This window comes from Nyctibius grandis, chromosome 1 (genome assembly GCF_013368605.1).
Source record: "Nyctibius grandis isolate bNycGra1 chromosome 1, bNycGra1.pri, whole genome shotgun sequence".
NCBI lineage: Eukaryota > Metazoa > Chordata > Aves > Nyctibiiformes > Nyctibiidae > Nyctibius > Nyctibius grandis.
In genome coordinates this window covers 49,450,335-49,469,002 of record NC_090658.1, presented here as the reverse complement: position 1 = coordinate 49,469,002, position 18,668 = coordinate 49,450,335, and the positions used below count along the sequence as shown (strand labels likewise).

At 39.2% G+C, this 18,668-nt stretch overlaps 1 protein-coding gene across 1 annotated transcript in view; it reads left to right on the top strand.

The window, feature by feature from the left end:
• The first annotated feature begins 264 nt into the window (after nt 1-264).
• KIF25 (kinesin family member 25) overlaps nt 265-18,668 on the top strand; it is a 45,873-nt gene continuing 27,469 nt past the window's right edge. Inside the window, 7 exon segments of the mRNA XM_068413728.1 lie at nt 265-459; nt 1,346-1,411; nt 5,400-5,519; nt 7,427-7,565; nt 12,574-12,677; nt 13,922-14,013; nt 15,533-15,575. Of these exon segments, the coding sequence (XP_068269829.1) occupies nt 265-459; nt 1,346-1,411; nt 5,400-5,519; nt 7,427-7,565; nt 12,574-12,677; nt 13,922-14,013; nt 15,533-15,575 (759 nt within the window).

The window sequence follows — 18,668 nt, the reverse complement described above, 5'->3', positions numbered from 1 at the left end:
CCGCCGCCCCTCCCTGCGCGCTCCCCCTGACAGGCCGGGGGCGCCGCTAGCAGCCGGGCCCTCGCCGTGGCCCCGCCCTGTTCCCCCCTCACTGCGAGAGGATTGGTGGGCGTCCCTGCCACTCGGGCACGGGCGCGTCCGCTGCCGCCGGCTGGCAGGCGCTGCCGTAGCCCCGCTAACGGTCGGGGGCGGTGCGCGGGCAGCGCATGAGGCGCTGGCCCAGCCAATTGCTGGTGGGAGGGGAAGAAGGCGGGTCCCGTCACCATGGCAGCCGGGTAGACGCCCCAGCTACATTTCTCAGTGGCCAGTTTAAATCCGCTGGGGGTGTGCGGGGGGGCGCCGAGCGAGGCCCCGCTCTGCCTCGGCGCGGGAGCGGGCAGGACGATGCGGCCGCGGGGCGGGCTCGACCCGGGCTCCGTGTGGGCGCAGCGCCTCCGGCAGCTGGAGCAGCGGTTGCGAGTGAGCCCCGTGCCGCGGCGGCGGGAGGGGAGGCGAGGGGCGGGCGCGGGGGCGCTGGGGAGCGAGCTGGCCTGGCCCGGCCCGGCCCGGCCCGGCCCGGCCCGGCCCAGCCTCGCCTCCCTGGAGACGGCGGGGCGGGAGGAGAGGAGAGGAGAGGAGAGGAGGGGCGGGGCGGGGCGGGGCGGGGCCTCGGCCCGCTGCGGCGGCGGTGTGGCTCCCCCGGCCCTCCTCTCCTTCCCTTCCCCTCCCCTGTCCTGCGCCGTTCCGTTAAAAGTCTGTTTCTAGGCTTAAAATTGAGGCGCGAATCCTAAACACAGCAGCGTGTGGGGAGCTGGCAGGCAGCCCGGTGCGGGGCAGGGGCTGCTCCACCTGGGGCTGGGTGAGACGCGGGGTTTCAGAGCTGTGGCCAGGCTGCCCGGCCGTGCTGCGGGGCAGGACGGGCGTCCCGCTGCTGCGGGAGGCAGCACCTGGGCGGGGGGCGCGTGGTCTTGCTGCGACGCCATTGAAGATCTCTTAACAGTGCAGCTTGGGAATGGAAATCTATGTGGTTATTTATAAATAAATAAAATAGCATTTCTCTAACGACCTGGAAAATGTCAGGAGATGGTTTTATAAAGCAAAAGCAGTTAAAATTTTGTGCGTGTGCGTTTCCACATAACAAAGTGTCAGAAAATATAGATAATCATGGAATATTAAGAGCTTAATCTAATTTTTATGTGCTTGTAGACAAATACTGTGCTGAGGAGATTGGGGGTAGGTAATCCTTTGATTTTGGAACATAGAGAAACAGAGGAATGTAATAAAACTATTATAATAAAATAATGTTCGTCAGACTCATATTTACTTTACTTTTGCTTTTGTGGTTTTGGGTGGGTTTTTTCCTTAGACCAAAGAAGAAAGAATAGTTGTCCTGGAAACTGAAAATGCTGCTCTTCATCTAAAACTTGCAGAGGTAACCATTGTTTGTTTTTCAAAAAAAATTCTTATGAAAATAGAAAAAAAGAAGACACTGAGATCTGCCTTCCTGTTTTCAAGTTTTACACTCTTAATCTGTTGGGGAAATCAGTGAAGGGATTAAGGCTCAGTGTGTCTTTTTTTTTTTTTTTTTTTAAACTCAGCAATAACAGCACACAGGTTAAGTAACTAGAACTTGACATACGTTTAAATAATTGCCATTGGTTTAAATCTACAAAAGTGAACTGAGGGAATGACTCTGCAAGCATTAAATATGGAATATTGCTTTCTGCTTGCCAGGAAAATGTTTGCCTAAAAGGCAAGGGAAGATTTTGAAGGAATACTTTTTAGACTTAATTAGGATGATTCTTTAAAAAGGACTATTCATAGAGTGCAGGAAAGACATTTCATTATGAGTAGACTTACCAAAGATGCCCTTTTGCATGTCCTCGTAGCACTAGTGGTACATGTGTCTAGAAAAGGCAAAGTACTGTTGCAGAAGTCAGTCACAGAGCATGCAGCAACAACTGGATGCCTTCATTTCCTTATATCCTTCTACAGAAGGATATGTTGTTCCTAGACCATTATTGAAGCAAGGAGCAGCCTGTGATAATCTTTGAGGTCTTCAAAGGTAGGATTTCAGAGATTTTCAGAATCTCTGACCAGAGCCAGCTGTGAGTATTAGTTATGATAGAGACTGTCGGCCAAGAGTTTCTAATCTGGGCTGAAACACTGAACGGTTGGGTGACCTCGGGAAAGCCATTTGCCCTCCCTGTAGGTTTGTTAACACCTGTGGATAAAAGTGGGTTTAACATTTTTCAAAGCCTGACTGGAAGCAGATGGTACATCTGAAATGAGTTTTGCTAGGTACAGAGAAGAATGCTGTAATTGATTCTCAGAAAATGCTTCTATTATTTTAGTCCTTTATAATATTTACCAAAAATCTTAAGTATTTCAGAAGGTTTAGTTTTTGATCTCACAAACACAAGAAAGAAATTGTTTTAGTCAGTAAGGTGCCTCAGATGTAGGAAGTAGTTATCTGAGTATTAGATAATGAAGCCTTGTTTTCTAAATACAGCACTGTTTCAATTAATTGCAAAATGTGCTGGAAGATACAAGCACCTCCAGACACATTAGGAGCGTGGCAGCGTTACCACCATCAGTCAGAAACAATGTCAAATGATTCGTGGAAATATTTTGCAATTAACCTTGCACTGATGTTTCTATTCTGGCGCTTATTTAAGTACATTTAAAATACTTCCACTTCTCCATGGTTAATTTGCCCCAGCAACCTGAAAAGGTGAATTAAACTGACATGAAATAGTTTTAGAGTCTCTATTAGATAATAAAGAATACTAATTTTAATTACATGAATTTAAGGTTGTGCAATGTTGCACCACACCTCCCAATATTTCACCAGCTATGCTGCTGAAAAAAGCTACTGCCCTCAGCTGTCAGTCACTGACCCTTCAGATGCGCTGGTGGAGCTGCCTGAACGATTGATCTGTAACAAGTTCAGTCACAGTGACCAGGGTTAACAGAGGTCTCATCCTTAACTTGTAAAAGCTAATTGGATTCGTTCTGGCTGAAGTGAGTGAGGGAGCTTTGGAGACAAACTCATGAGGATAGCCATAAATTAGGATTTGCAGTGTAAATGTTTGTCTATAGGTTGCATCAGTCTAATAAAAATGTTATCTCTTGCTATAGACTTTCCCTTGCTCATATCCTTAAGATGATCACAAATATCAGCACTGCCACTGTTTTCTGCAACCCGCTATATGATTATCCTAGCAGCATATTGTAAGGGTTGTTATTGAACACAAAAAGTCAGATTCTTTCTCTGTAGGCTTGCTTTTGCCTATTTAGAAATGTGTTTGTCTACCTGCACGCCCCTTGCCTTTGTTCGCAGGCATTGAGGTCCTGATCCTGCTGTCTTCTGTACATAAAGCCAAGTCTGCCAGAACGGCTCTGGTTGCAGAACTGAGATTTAACTTTGGAGAACACTATTAAGTAGTTCAGTTTCACTGCTGTTTGTAATAAAGCTGACTATAAAAGGTTTTATAGTCATTTTTTTGCTTCTCATGCATGAGCACAAATTTGCAAGTTCTGGCGTACAAAAAATTCTGATGAATGCTAAAACTATTTTAATGGAGAAAACCTCAAAACCAACGCAGCTGTTGCAATAAAGATAAATTGATAGTGGAAGTGATGAGAGGTTGACTGCAATGAAAGTAGAATCGACCATTCCACTTTTATTGTCCATGTTGAGAAAAATGGGGGAGTAAGGGGGAACCTGTGCAGATGGTGGAAAACAGATGTTAAAAGTAGGCTTTAACTAGCTTAAGCTTATTTAACAATAAGGCTTGAGTACTGCAATTCCTTACCTATATGCTTAACTTTTCACATGGAATTAGAGATACTCATTCTGGTGAGCTACTGGTATGCATTTTTGTCAAGCATGTTTGTAAATATTGCATGTGAGTAACAGGAGTCTTGAAAATCCTCAGAGTAAAAGAACACACGAACGCTGTACAGAATTGGTCTCAATTTCTGGGAGCTTAAAGCCTGTAACAAAAAAAAAAGAGAGGTCTTTTAAAATAATCTCTTCCTGCTATTTCTTTTCCATGTAAGAACTTTTTCTGTTAGTGCAAAAGTGTTGTATAGCTGTGCAGGACCTCAGGTTGCGTTTGTAAATAGAAGATACATGCTTTGTGAAGGTGAAAAAGCCACGTGAAACGGTTGGTTTAGATAAGTGAAGTACTTTTCTTGGAAATTATAATCTTTCTTTATTCTAACAGCTCGAGGACATTGTATTGTTCTTGCAGATGTCATCTGTAGTTAAACTGCAATTAAATGTTTACTTTTTATCTATCATTATCAGATGATTGGAATTAAATCAAACTCATTATGTGAGTAGATTTAGCTCTTTCATGTCGTTGTACTCTTCTATGCTCTGTTAGTTTAAATAAGAGGGAACTGCAGTCACAGAATTTATGGCCTGAATAAAGTAGGAACTCAGTCTATGCTAGAGTCAAGTGCATTCCAAAAATAAGGAAAGAGGCTATTAGTACTGGTTAAGGAATGACAGATGTCAACAGGTTGCAGGGAAAAGTAGGTGAAGAAGTTGCAGCTCATTTTAAGCACCAGGACTGTCAGTAAATGATGAAAATGCAGTTTTTAATATAATACGGATTCTGTCATACTGCAGAATTTTACAAGTACTCTACAGAGATTGCTTTTTTGTGTTCTTGCCTGTAAATATTTTAAGTTGCTCTATTTCTATTTTCCTTTTGATTTCAACATCTCAAAAAAGAATTTGGCCATAAAAATTGCTTTTGCATAATAGATAATTTTAGATTATCAGAAAGCATTCTTCTCCACATCCTTTAAAAACTGCTTTGGTTGCTTTGATCTCTGAAGACCCACCTTAGTGCTTTATTGGTACAGTTTTGCACCATTGCAACTCTACTGAATGTGATGGAGTCAGTGTAGGCAGGAAGTTGTTGGGGACTGTGTATTACCAGCTCGTTCAGGACTTTAGTCCAGTTAACACAGGTGTATGTGTGTCCTCGTTCTGTTTCATGTCCTTTTAGACAGTATTCTGCATTAAATGTCGTTACTGGAAGACACTTAAACCAGCTATGTAACCAGCTCTTTTCCCTAAGTGAATGCACCGTTTTAACCATTTAGATCCACCTCAAGCATAAGAAAGGGGGTTTAGGTACTGCAAAAGCATTTCAGTAATCTGATGCTGAGGTTTACCACCCTAAGGAAGTTGAATATTGTGATGTTAGCCAGTTACTTCGAGGTGATCCTTCACATGACTCAGAAAAAGGTAAGAGCAAAGAAATTATGTATTTACAACATCACATGTAATCAGATAATTGAGTTACAAATATTTACAGGATCAAAGAGGACAGAATGCAACAGAAAACATAAGCGCTTTAAAGTGATTTTTTTAGGTGATTTTTCTTTTTTTTAAATAGTATCAAGTATCAATGGCTGGAAGAAGCACTAATGAAGTATTGCAGCTCTACTCTGCTCATGGCCAGCAGCAAAAATTGCAGAGGAGTTCTGTTGTAACCCAACTGCATGGAGCAATAAAGGTAAACACACTTAGTAATTATGTAGGCATAATCTATGCCCTAAATATTTACATGCTTATCAAATATAGTAGAACCCAGAAAATGGTCAGATATGAACCTGATCTATGGATTTATTGTATTCACAGCAGTGCTTGCAGTGAAGTGTAGCAATGCCTGAGTTAGCTTAAAATTTATAGTGGTTTTGCTGCAATAGGCTGCAAAGTCACCTGAGAAGCTGGTAAAAGTGGCTGCTCCTGAGCTCCAGGATCTTATGAATAGGCTGCTATCAAACCCTGAGCCTAGATATTTTTATAATCAAAACCTCGCAATCCCTGATTTGACTATCAATCATATAGACATCCCCTAAAAACCAATAATTGTGATATACTTTAACCAGATAGGCAGGTCCTTTAAAAAAGCATTGAAAAGCTCCATTGATTTCACTAGAGTTCTGCTCTGGTGGACCTCACAAGAGGGAGTAGTTTGCTGTATGCTCACTCAGGTTGTCTTAATTTTGCATCCAAGAGACTGGGACTGTTTTCCCAGTACCATAATATTTTCCTTTGTTGAAGTACTTATTCCTTAAGCTACTCTATGGAATAGTGAGTTCCTTTTAGAGACACTAACAAATGTCAGCTTTCCTCAGGGCAGCACTGAATGCCTGCATAAAATGACTGAAAAGTATCTCAGGAGAGAAATCTGATTCTTAACAGGCAGAAGGATGTGGCTTAATTGTAGCATAGTTGGACTAGGTGATCAGTGTAGGTCCCTTCCAACTCTACTGTTCTATTCTAATTACAGTGATTCTGCTCAGTAAATTTTGCGGTGTTGTTTTACATTTTAGATTAGCTAGAATGGCAGAACTGCTTGTGATGCAATACCAGTGGGTTGAGATGGTTTACTATCAGAGATCAAAGAATGTTAGGAGAGGGCAAAGCTCTCCAAATAAAAGTCTAGATTAATGGTACTCCTATACCCGTAATAGAAAAAAAAATTCTTCCCAGTTACATTCTGTGGCTTTTAGAGTGAGAAATGCAATGATTTTCTCCCTTTAGTTTAGATTATTGTTTTATCATTGAAACTAGTTGATTTATTCAAGGCCAGTACCACAGTTGGAAAAATAAAATGTCACAGAATATATGACACTTTGTACCAGGCTGACTAATGAAACATCACAGTGCTCCTGTGAGATAAGGTATTGTTAAGTTCATCTTGAAGATGGCTTTACACATTTGTTCTTAGATGTCAAGAAGTCATACCAATCCTAAAATCACATCAATTTGTTTTTACTTTATTTGGACTTTTAAGTGAATATAAGCTGCTCTTATAAATATTTAAAAATCTCATCATGCATGTTATGCTGAGTTATATCCATAATACAAATACTTTTCTGAACAATAAAGGTTTCTGATCTTTTCAAAATACGTCTGTTCTCATAGGAAGGCATAGAACTGGCTTATTTGAGAAATGACTTAGAGTGAAGCTTAGCAAAAACCTCCTGATCAAAGTGTGGAAAATGAATGCAGTAAGGGATATACGGATCATAATTTTTCATTGCTAATTCTGGGTATGTCTTATAAGTGGACAGAACACACACATGCTCACACCCGCTTATTTTTGTTTGATGAAATAAGAAAGAGACTTTGTTATTCCTGAAGCTGTGTTATGGTCAAAGTATGTACCGTAAGATGGTAAGGATCCATAAAGTCTTTCTGAAGTCTTTAGGAAATGACATTGCTAAATATCTTTCAGGATCGTTCTCTAAACACGCTGAAAGATATACTCCTGAAGACTTCCTTTCATCAAGTAGAGAGTTCTTCCTAACTGTGATATCTCACCATAATTATTTGTGGTGGTGTTACATTGAGTCTTCCTTAACTGCTGTTTTGTGTCTTTATAACGTTATTTTTTTTCTCCTTGCTGAAAAGAGGCTTAAGCAAGACCTGAAGAGCCTCCATTCATTTGCTCTTGAGCTTTCAAAGGACTTCCAGCGTCAAAGCAAGACTTATCTTTACCAAGTTTTGACAGCAGTCCAAGGGATACAGCTGCAAAATGAAGCAATGCAAAGTAAGGCTCATTGCACTTACATTTCAGATACGTAACAACAACGATGTCATTGTTAACTGTTACTAACATTAAAAGGTTGAGTTTGATTTTTGAGAAACATGTCACTGAAATTGTAGCACTTGGTTTTTGTTTGACATTAGATCATCAAGGAGTTCTGAAGCATTAGAAAGAGTACAAATGAGGTTATGACTGGTAATTTGGATTTAGCTTTTGTGTAGATTGCAGCTGCTACTAGACTGCTGCTGAGTTGGCTCAGCTGTGACATTTTTAGTCTGAAGTTCTCAGGCTCGTTATCTTGACTATTTTAGAATAGCTGAATAAAGAATGTATTGCTTTAGCTGAAATTTGTCTGCTTTTGACTGTACCAGAAAAGGACTCAGGTGATTTCAGAGATTTCTGAAAATACTGTCTGAAATTAGGACAGACTGGATTTTTAATATTTCTGTGTATTTACGGAGAAAATTTTACTTCCAAATCAAAGCCAGTTCCACTCATTAGTCTGTAGATAATAACAGCACATGGACTACTGTTTCAGAATTCAGGTCCTTCCTTGTTCATGTGTACATATAAAGCAGACCCTGCAGTGCACTGGCACACTCTGCCCTCCTCACTGAGGACTAAGTGCATTGGTCCTACACCTGGATCTCCTGGCATGGATCTCTGCACTGCTTTCAATAGCCTTGATTCTGGTGGACCTCCTACCAGGTCTGAGAAGCACATGAAAGCACATACAGAGCTTATGTTGTTTGAAGCTTAGCAGCCTGATGAGCTAACAACAAATACACAGATTTATAATCAGAGTCCCTGGGTGATGCTCTGATATCCGTGTGTTGCCATTTAAAAGGTATGTTTCTCTCCTACTTTACTTTTCGGTTGAAATATTTAATTTTGGGACTGATTTGACTGTGATGGGACTACTCATGTCAATAGCAACAAACAGCATTCTCAGAGATGGGTGTTTGCAGAACTTGTCCCTGTATGTTACGTACTAAGTTATGATTAAAATTGATTTGATTACTGTATTGTCCATGTAGAGAAAATGTTTAATCAAGTTTTCCTTAAATCAGAAAAAAAAACAAAGTGGCAAATTAACCCTAGATAAAGGTGAATGTTTCCCTTACTGAAGCAGGGGGCTAAATGAACAGATAGGAGGTTGGATTTGGCACTTGAGCTGTTGTGGTGTAAATAAGTAGTAAGTATTTCTTATGAGGCTTTGCAAATTCCTGTTGTCTGTTCTCAATTTGCACTTCGTGGTGCATTGTTCTATGAAATCATAACCAGGAGAAGCTTCCTTGTCTATAACAAAATAGTGTGCTGGTACTTAGGTGGATGACTTATGTTTTTAATCTGGCCATTTTCCAGTTCTCTGTCAAATGTTTTAGATGGAGATTGTATTGTTAAGGTTAAGTATGACAGTCAGAATTGCCATCCTTAAATTACATATAAACTTTCGTAAACAGAAAGCCCAAAGTATGTATTCTGGAGACAATATATGTTATCAGTTTAATCCTAAAATAGAGATTGAACACGAGGGAGAGAATTACAGAAGAGACATTCACGTAAGTTAATTTCAAGGCTGTAGTTGACATGCAGCAAACTATAAAACTTTCCTGTAATAACTGAGTAGTCCCTTGCTTAGAAATATTTATTCACAGTCTGAAAACCAGGCTATTGCCATCTTTCCTACTGAAATTTAAATAGTAGTAATTAGCAACAGAGAGAAGTGTCCATTATTCTTTTGTTATGGGCCTGTTTCCCTCATAAACAAAGCTGCTGTCGTTTTAGCAAAAAATAGTGGCCACCTGACTGCAAATGATACTACTGAGGCAGATGCAGTAATTCAGTAGATTTCTGGAAGGGTAGGAATTTCTAAAAATTTAAGATGACTTTTTAGATTGCTTCACCCTGAAGGTATTATCAGAAAGAGGAAACAACAGTATCTGTGCATGCAGAACATATTTTCAGAGAGGGGAAACCTCTGTTCTCACTGCTTGCAAAGTGGCAGGTACTAAGGAGCAAAATCTGTCCAAGTGAATATGTGACAGAGGAGTTGCTGCAGGTTACTGACACATTTGTGAAAGCTGCTGCAGCCCAGTGACTTGGATGTCCTTTGTGGTTCCAGGACACTTTCTCACTGGGGTGGAGAAGAGGAAAAATTGGGTAAGGAGCTTGTTTCCCACTTTGCCCATATGCTGGCACCTATGTGCTGTGCTCCTCTGGGAGAAAACTGAGCTCTGCACTGTGCTGATGACTTGTATTTGTGAAATGTGAACTACCATCATCTTTTACCCTCAACTCAACAGCAGAGTCTCACCAGCTCAGCTGCCTTTCCTTCTTAGTGTAGAGTAGGAGAGGGACCTTGGATCCAGCAACAGAAATATCATAGCATCCCAAAGAATAATGTTTTAGCCCAGGATATAAAACACAGCTGAATTCAAAAGAAGTTTTGGAATTAAGTCTATTATATCATAGCTGGTTATCTTAGAAGGCATGGTCAGATTTACCTCCTTTTAAAACTGGAATCTAGTATGGAAAGAAACATTAAAAACCCCAGGGAACTTTGGGGACAACTACACATCCATATCTGTGCTAGGCTGTGGCTGTGCTAGGTTATGCTGCTGCTGTTGTTCATGTCCCCGTCATGAACCTTTCCGTTATGCTCGTATAACTGTTTGTGTGACCATACACAAAACAGTTCAGGGAGCTGATCCAGGACAGAAATTACTCAGCAAGAAGGATTGATTTTAGACCTCCACGTGACCGTGGAAGCAATTGTGCGAGCACAGCAGAAGGTCTGGTGCAGCACTGAATGGGAGGGTATGAAAAGCTCCTTAACCAGGACTGTCAATTAAAGAAACATTACAATCCTGAACATGTTTGCAAGCCATCACCCTTCTACAATTGTTAGTCTGATTGTTGATGAAGGTCCTGACTGCACTCAGTGATGTTTAAACAAAAAAATCAGGATTCTCAGCTTCCAGAAAGTTTCCGTATAGGTCAATGAGATGGGCAAAGCGTGGGGGAAAGGGATGTCTGTAATGGCTGCAGGCATGTAGTGACTACTTCTCCTGAGTAATGAAGAGTGGGTTATTAGTATTTTAAAACAGATGTACCCAGTGGCTGCCCCTAGGTTATGGATGAAAATGTAACTTTTGAATACCTTGCCGCTGATGCCAAGCAGAAAACTAGGAAAATGTTAAATAAGTGTTTATAACTATATAGCTCCACTTTCAGAAAAATTAAAAGTTCAGAAATAATTTATGCATTAGGAAACTTGCTCTGTGGAGCTTCTATTCAAGAAGATAGACATTAAAACTGATGGTTCACTCTTACAAATATCAAAATACTGTCTGCTAAATGCAGCAACTTGACTTGTTTTCTAGAGATCGCAGTCCACCTGTCTGCTCAAAAGCCCTGGTGTAAAACTAGGAAGTCCCAAGGCTGATTTCTGTTTTCACCGTCATCTCCACCATAGAAGGGCTAGTTAGAAAAAAATTGAGTAATTAGGGCCTAAGTTAACTGAAACTGGATCTGTAATGTCCAGTAGGCTTCTCAAGAGTCCTCATGAAGAGACCACTGAAATATTGAAATAAACCAGTAATTTTTTTTCTTTCAAGACTGGAAGAACAGAAGGGTACCTTTAGCATCTATTGCTTTACTTTACTGCTTATTCAAGAGATTTCAAGAACTGAAAGTTTGTGTATGCTAATTTACAAATGAAGATACTTATTATGGAGATTACTTAAATAATCAATGGATTCCAACCTCGTATTTTGAAAAATACTGTATGATTAGGGGTCAGTGACTGTAAGGGTCACTTTTGACAATTTATAGTAACGTATTTACATGTGATTCTCCAAACCAAGACATACTAGTGTTACTCCACATACAGGATGCAAGAAAAGTATTTTTCTTAGTGAAACTCTTAGACTTTGATTCGCCAACTATTAACATCATGTTTCACCTGCATGCATGCACTTGCGGAGGAACATTACGAGCTAGAGGTGAACAGCGTGGATATTACAAAAATAGGATCTGAGGAATCTCTAGTGTAGACAAATGTCCCTTGAAGTTATCTGATTTTTAGGCTATACCAGAGCGTAAATAGCACGTGGGACATGCTGAGATTTTAAGTCTGCTCCTTTCTTTGTGAGGTGGCACATACTGAGGCTGGTGACTATCCTGCTAACTCAGCTCAGTCTAGTTTTGACTGCTTGATACTCTACGTCTTCAAACTGCTCACTAATTGCTGGGGAGGTTGATTTCCCATTGGGGTTCCTAAAAGCTTGCTTTTTAGACAAGTTTACAGTCACATTATGTGCCTTCTGGGCTGTATGTTTGGTTTAGGCCTGCTCAGTGTTAATGTAATTGGGCTGAAATAAAACTATTTGTGAAGTTAGAAGGCTTTTATAATGACCCATATTGCTCTCCTCAGTTTTGTGAAGGAGACTCCCTGGGGTTCAAAAGATCAATCATTTTTATGAAATCCTACCCATGAAGTGAAAGCACCTATCTTAAAGGGGAACTTTATAGCTGTTTTACAGGATTAGTAGCACTGTAAATGAGGCTGATGGTAAATGATAGGTTAACTTCTTCTAAAGTTAGCTGGCATGAATCTAATAATCTGTAAATATGGCATAAGCCTTGCAAGTGACAGCCCCATCCAGAAGCAGGTTGCTTCAAATTTAGGTTTCAGGTTTCACTGACAGATAACATTACTCTAACTAAACTGACACATTTGATCTGCCTTTACATATCTTGTATTTTTGATTCTTTTTCAAGATTTCACATGTATACCTTTGGTAATTATCTGTAACTTCACATAGTCATTTCATAGCAAGAAGTATGATGGGATTTTTCAGAGGTGTCTAGTAAATCAGCAACTAACCCTCCTAATTGAAGTTTGGTAGAAGTTAAAAAGGTTTATGCTTGTATTTCATGAGGTGCTACTGGAAAATTAATTTTGTAAAGTCACAGTGTTTAGTTCTTTGAAACAGCTTTCTTCTAGTGTTTCAGATAAAAGCTTTTGATCTCGAGCAGTCTCTACAAGAGGTGACAGAGAGATATGAGAAAGAAAAGCAAAAGAGGAGAGCTCTACATAACAGCTTAGTTGTAAGTATATTTAATGACAGAACATTTTCTTATTTTGTTGTAATTATGCCCATAATTTCCTCACCAATAAAACTAACGAATATTACTTTTCATGGATATATCACCTCCCCCAGCTGTCTATATACGCTTAATTTCTTTGCTGAGGCACACTTGTCTTAAAATAAACCCTACCCCATTCTTTTTACACAAGCATCTTCCAAAGGCACCCATGCAACATATTGCCCTAAGCAGTATCATCCATTTTGAATAGTGGACAAAACTTGAGTTCCTTCATTCTCTTCTCTAAATTTGCAGCTTCTGAAAATGTTTTAGAATTCTTTAAATTATCAACTTGAAATTGCAAAATGGTTGTCTTTTATTTTCCTAAATATGTCTAGCTGTATCCTGCTCAGCCATTAGTGATGGTTCACTTGGGATTAATTCTTTCCCTTTTGTACTTTAACTTTACCCTTCCTCCCCACCCCCACAAATGACTAGTTTTGGGTTGCCTGATTCAGGACCTGATTTTTAGAAACACAAGCCACCTTCAAACAAAATTCTTTTAAGTTTTTCTACCTGGGAAAATGAAGCCCTTTTGTTAAAAAGTACTTACCTTCCAAACTCTGCCTTGTGTTGCAGTTTACTGAAAGGATATTCCCCAAGGCAGTGGGGAGTTAATGCCAGTGGTCACTAGTCATCACAGGCACGCTGTTTTCACTAATACAAAACAATAAGAACTGATCACCGACAAAAAGGAAGGAAAAACACCAGGTTAGATAAACTGAAATCTGAAACAGTCTGCAAAGAAAAATCAGTTACTGGCTTTTTAGTCATGTACAAACACACAGTGGAGAGGAAAAGCTACAAAATGTTTTATATTCCACATCTTCCTGAGGTCTGGTGGAAGAGAAATGGAGTGTGTAGTCTGGTCTGTTGAGTTAATATAGGTGTCTGAAGAAGCTCAAGGAGACTGAAGAGGGGAAAATGTTGCAGATTGAAAGGCTTTTTTTTTTTTTTTTTTTTTCTGTGTAGACTGGAGAGGGCTACACCATTCCAGAGCTCTGAAGAGCTCATACTTCCTCAAGTACTTTCTCCTAACTTCTCAAGGCAAATGATATTTATACTAGTTTTTCTCTCTGCAGTCTAAGGCTGTGATGTTGTAAACACCTGCTTTCTTACACACGTTCGTGTCTGCTTCACAAATTCCAGTGTATTTGTCCTCTCCAGTAGTTTGTGTTAAATACATCTTAATATTCTAACCCTAGGAACTGAGAGGAAATATCAGAGTCCACTGCAGGATCCGACCATTACTACCTTTTGATACTGCTGCTGGACATTCAATATCACAAGATGACAGGTAATTTATTTTGGCTATGTTAGATCTTAGCTGACTCATAATTAATATACAGAGAAAACAATAGTTATATGTATGGGAGAACAACTGTGTTCTTGATTTTTCTGATTTTATGTGTGTGGGAAGCCGATGATGGTATCATAAAAACTAATACCTGTTTCCTTCTCTTTCTCCTGCTAAACTGGCTTTAGCCAATCTCATCCCCTTGTCTAAAAGTATGCACCTGAATAGCAAGCCATAGCTGTTCTGCCAAGCCAGGATTATGCCTGGGTTGGCAGAAGTAACACAGCTGCAATCAGTTTAGAGTATATTCACTATGCTATACAAATCCTGGGATACAGTAATGTAATATCTGTCAGAAGTCGTGGGCAGAGAAACACACTCAGCATTACAGTTGTTTTGTAATGCTGTAGAACAGATTTGCTGTCAGCACAAACACTGGTAATTCTATTTCAGTATAATTTGGCTCTGCATCCCTAAGTTATAATACACTTACTGTAACTGAAGTGTCAAAACATTCCAAGATACAAAAGGAAAAGAGGGATTAGATGCAAGTATGTGCTATAACAAGCTGAATTCTCTATAGATGACTAACATGAAAGAAAGTAGGGATTGAAACACACACAAACAAAGAAAGAAGGGGAAAACTAGGTGGGTGGCTAGAAACCAGTAACATTATCATTTGCTCTATCAGTAAATAACTCATTTGAGGCATTATTTTACTTCTGCTATATGGTAATTTTGAAAGAGTACATACAGTGCTTTAAAGTTTATTAATTTTTGGCAAATCTTTAAAAAAATACAGAATTGCTTTAATTAAAACAGCATCAAAAATAGCAGACAAGAAATTTCAAGGAGCCTGAAGGAGAAACTTGCATTAACCTGTGCTCGAAATACCTGGGAAGGAACCCACTCGCTGTTTTTGTTGCTGGACGGAATAGTGCAATCAGGTGCTGAATTGCAGTGTAAAACAGGATGGACTGGGCCAAACAAACAATTGTTAAGGCTAACTTTTCTTAATACATCAAAAAGTAAATAAAACTTTAGTTGTAAAACTAAGGACGGATTCTCAAAACAATTACGCACATGAATAAATTTATACACCTCAGTAATCCCAGTCAGTTCTTGAACTAGTAATGGATGCAAGATCAGGGACAAAATACCTAAAAAGAGGGTGTTTTTCACGTTAATGTTCTAAAGTGAAAGCCTCTTGTTTCAAGCTCACGTTACAATCTCAAAATAATAGAATGGCTTGCATGTGAATTAGTCTTAATTGGGTTTGTTCTAAATTTCTTTTTTTAAGCAGATTTTGCTTGATTGCACTTCAATTTGTTTTTTATTCACAATTAACTGTAGTATTAGTATGTACGTGGGATACAATAATAATGGCAATTCTGGAAGGTACTCTTCAGATAGTGTGTAGTTCACAGACATTTTGTGCATTGACTTTCCTCAGCTAAATGCAACACTTATGGTTTGAAATGTACCTTTTTTCCCCATTGTTTTTTTTTTTTTCTTACAGGCAAAGAAACTTTTCAGAAGAAGTAGCATATGCAGTTGATGATGTGAGTATTTGATGGGGAAATTCAAAAGCACATTCACAGATACTAGTAAGGAGAAACAAGAGGGACATGTGAACCGTGGGTTTTAAAATAAATTAGGTACTTTCTTGTCAATCAGTGCCCAGCTTTGATCATCCATGGGTGCAATAGCAGGTGATGTGTGCAATTTTCATCCTGTCTCTTTGTATTTGTATTAACTTGGAGCTTCTGCTGGTGCAGTCAACCGTATTGGTTGTGTGTTTGCAGTAGGCAAACCGCTGCAGACTTCCTGCAGTCAGTCCCTTAGAGCCGCTTGTATTTGCTGTAACTATTTCTAAAATTATGTCCAGCTTTTAAAATTTTGTTATTGCAAAACAACTAATGCATTAGGAGAGAAATACGGTATCTCATGAACCACAACAGCCTACGTGCTACTGCAATCAAGCATGTTAAAGTGTCCTGGCTTAGATCCATTAGAGGAAGGAGAATGAGCATTGAGGTTGCAAATCCAGATGACATTCCAGAATTAATTGAGGCCATTACCAAGATATAAAATTTAAAAAGGCACAGTAGTGTGAGCTAAGGGGAAAGTATTAACATAGTTTTTCATTTTCTTAGCAGCCGTACTTCTTAGTTGGCTGCTCAGTGTTACATGGTGATTAGCCAAATTTGCTTCTATAGTATAGTGCTTAAAATATTGCTGAGGTGACCTACAGTATGTTATGCATTTAAATCTCCAAAATTACAGCTTCATTAGGCAGATCTCACTTGCATAAAGTGGATACTTACAGAGATATATATATATATATATATATATATATATACAATTAGGAAACTAATGGAGCACATGAAGAGTCAGCTAAGAAAGTAAATATGTCAGGAGATAAAAACCAGGGATCTGTAATGGTAGACATAGTATTCTGGATACCATGACCCATTTATTGTATTAGAAAATGCCACAACCATTTCTGACCTGTTAAATTTTATTGCATAAAGATGAAATTAGATAATATTTAGGGCTTGGATTATTTCATATAGATATCTGATGTATTACAGTATCTATATGTTTACAGGCAAAGCAGTGTCTGCTTGCTTATGCCAATTTATGAATTTTAGTTTGTACGAAACAGTGACCTGGTAACCTTCAATATGCTAACCTGTTCTCATATTTAAATGTCCTTATGAAATATTCCAGGAAAATAAAAGTATGCATGGACTTGACTGTAAAATTAAATGACCTCATTAATGTTTATAAATATGTAAAGGGCAAGTGTCACGAGGATGGAGCCAGGCTCTTCTCAGTGACATCCATTGACAGGACAAGGGGCAACGGGTGCAAGCTGGAACACAGGAGGTTCCACATAAATATGAGGAAAAACTTCTTTACAGTGAGGGTAACTGAACACTGGAACAGGCTGCCCAGAGAGGTTGTGGAGTCTCCTTCTCTGGAGGCATTCAAAGCGTTCCTGTGTGATATGGTCTAGGTAATCCTGCTCCAGCAGGGGGATTGGACTAGATGATCTTTCGAGGTCCCTTCCAATCCCTAACATTCTGTGATTCTGTGATTCTGTGAAATTTGCAAGATACTAACTCCCTGTTTTTGGAAAACACAACATTGACTTCAAATGTTTTATTGGTTTGCCTTGACATTTATTTGGTTAAAATGCCTTCTAGTTTTGATCAAACACCTTAAGTCTTTGTGTTAGTTTCTTTTTCAGAAAAAAAATATATTTGAAGTGTGCAAGTTCATGAGGGAGAATGAAAGTACAACTTACTTTTTACAAAATGCAGTCAATTTAGACTAACAAAAGTAAAGGAAAACCATGTTTATTGCCTGTTTATTTTGCTTTTAACAACCGAAGGTTTTATGCTTCTGGATACGATAAATATGCAATTGTCAGATAAAATTATGGGGCTTGATTTGTTACTGAGCTTTTAGTTGTAACAAAAGCTCATATTTCTGGAAACAAGTTAACCATTATCCAGACAAGTGGTTATGTTTTAAAGGAAATTTTAGATCAAGGTGAAGGAAGACTGTGACAGAGGTGGTGAGTTTATTAGGTTTGCTTTTTAGATCATGATAGTCTTTCCAGATTTTTCCCTTTATATGTGTAACATAACCAGGCAGTTATATGTCATGATCATTTTTGAGCTAATGTGTGTTAGAAAGCAGAGCTGCCTTTGAGAACCAGAGTCATCACGCAGTCCAGTGTACATATCGGAAACTATGGTTGGATCTTCTGGACAAGCTTTAGCTTGACATCATTCCTGGATTTGACTGAAGCTCTAGTAATATGCTGATCTGTCTCAACTATGCTACAACTTTGTCATGTTATAACTAGAATAGGGAAAACATCTGTCTCGTAGTGAAAGACCACAACAGAAATTGCAGTATAAAGTAGCTTTGCTTCTCTTCTGCCAGGAGTTGTATTAAAACTTCCTTCAAACTGTAGATAGGCAGAACTGACACTTGGACAGAATGATTGTGCATCTTTTTGTGAGGCTGAGACTACATGAATTCCATTTAGTCTTTGAGTGTTTTTTGTTTTGTTTATTTAGAGATTCATGTCATTCTTCAAAAGACACATGATCTTTCCTATAATCTTGCTCATCTTGTCTAGAGAATCATTATTCCAATTCTAATTCTAAAAAAGGTTTAGGATTTTACTGGATGTACAGAAGAGTATTTTATTTCTGTTTTTGAGGTACTTTAAGATTTTTTAAGTTTTCTTTTTGCTTTCCCTTGTATGCCCAGTCCAACTGTAGGTGACCCTGCTCTGAGCAGACGGTTGGCCTTGACGATCTCTGTAAGTCCCTTCCCACCTCAACCATTCTGGGATTCCAGTCTAGGATCCCACCTGCTGCTTTTCTGTAATTTCGTCCATCTCTGGCAGTGCACTAGTGATTATAGGTGTCATGTTTGAATGAGTAGCTGTGTTTTTGCCTGGATCCACAACACCAAATGTAGACATGTAAATGAGGTGCCTGTCACTCCAGACTCTGCCTGTGGTTGCTGAAGAAAAGTAGCCACCTCCAGAGGGAAAGTAATTCCCTTAAGATCTGAATTAAACTTTAAATATGTTTGTCTGTCTCTATGACTACATAGGGCAGGTGCCT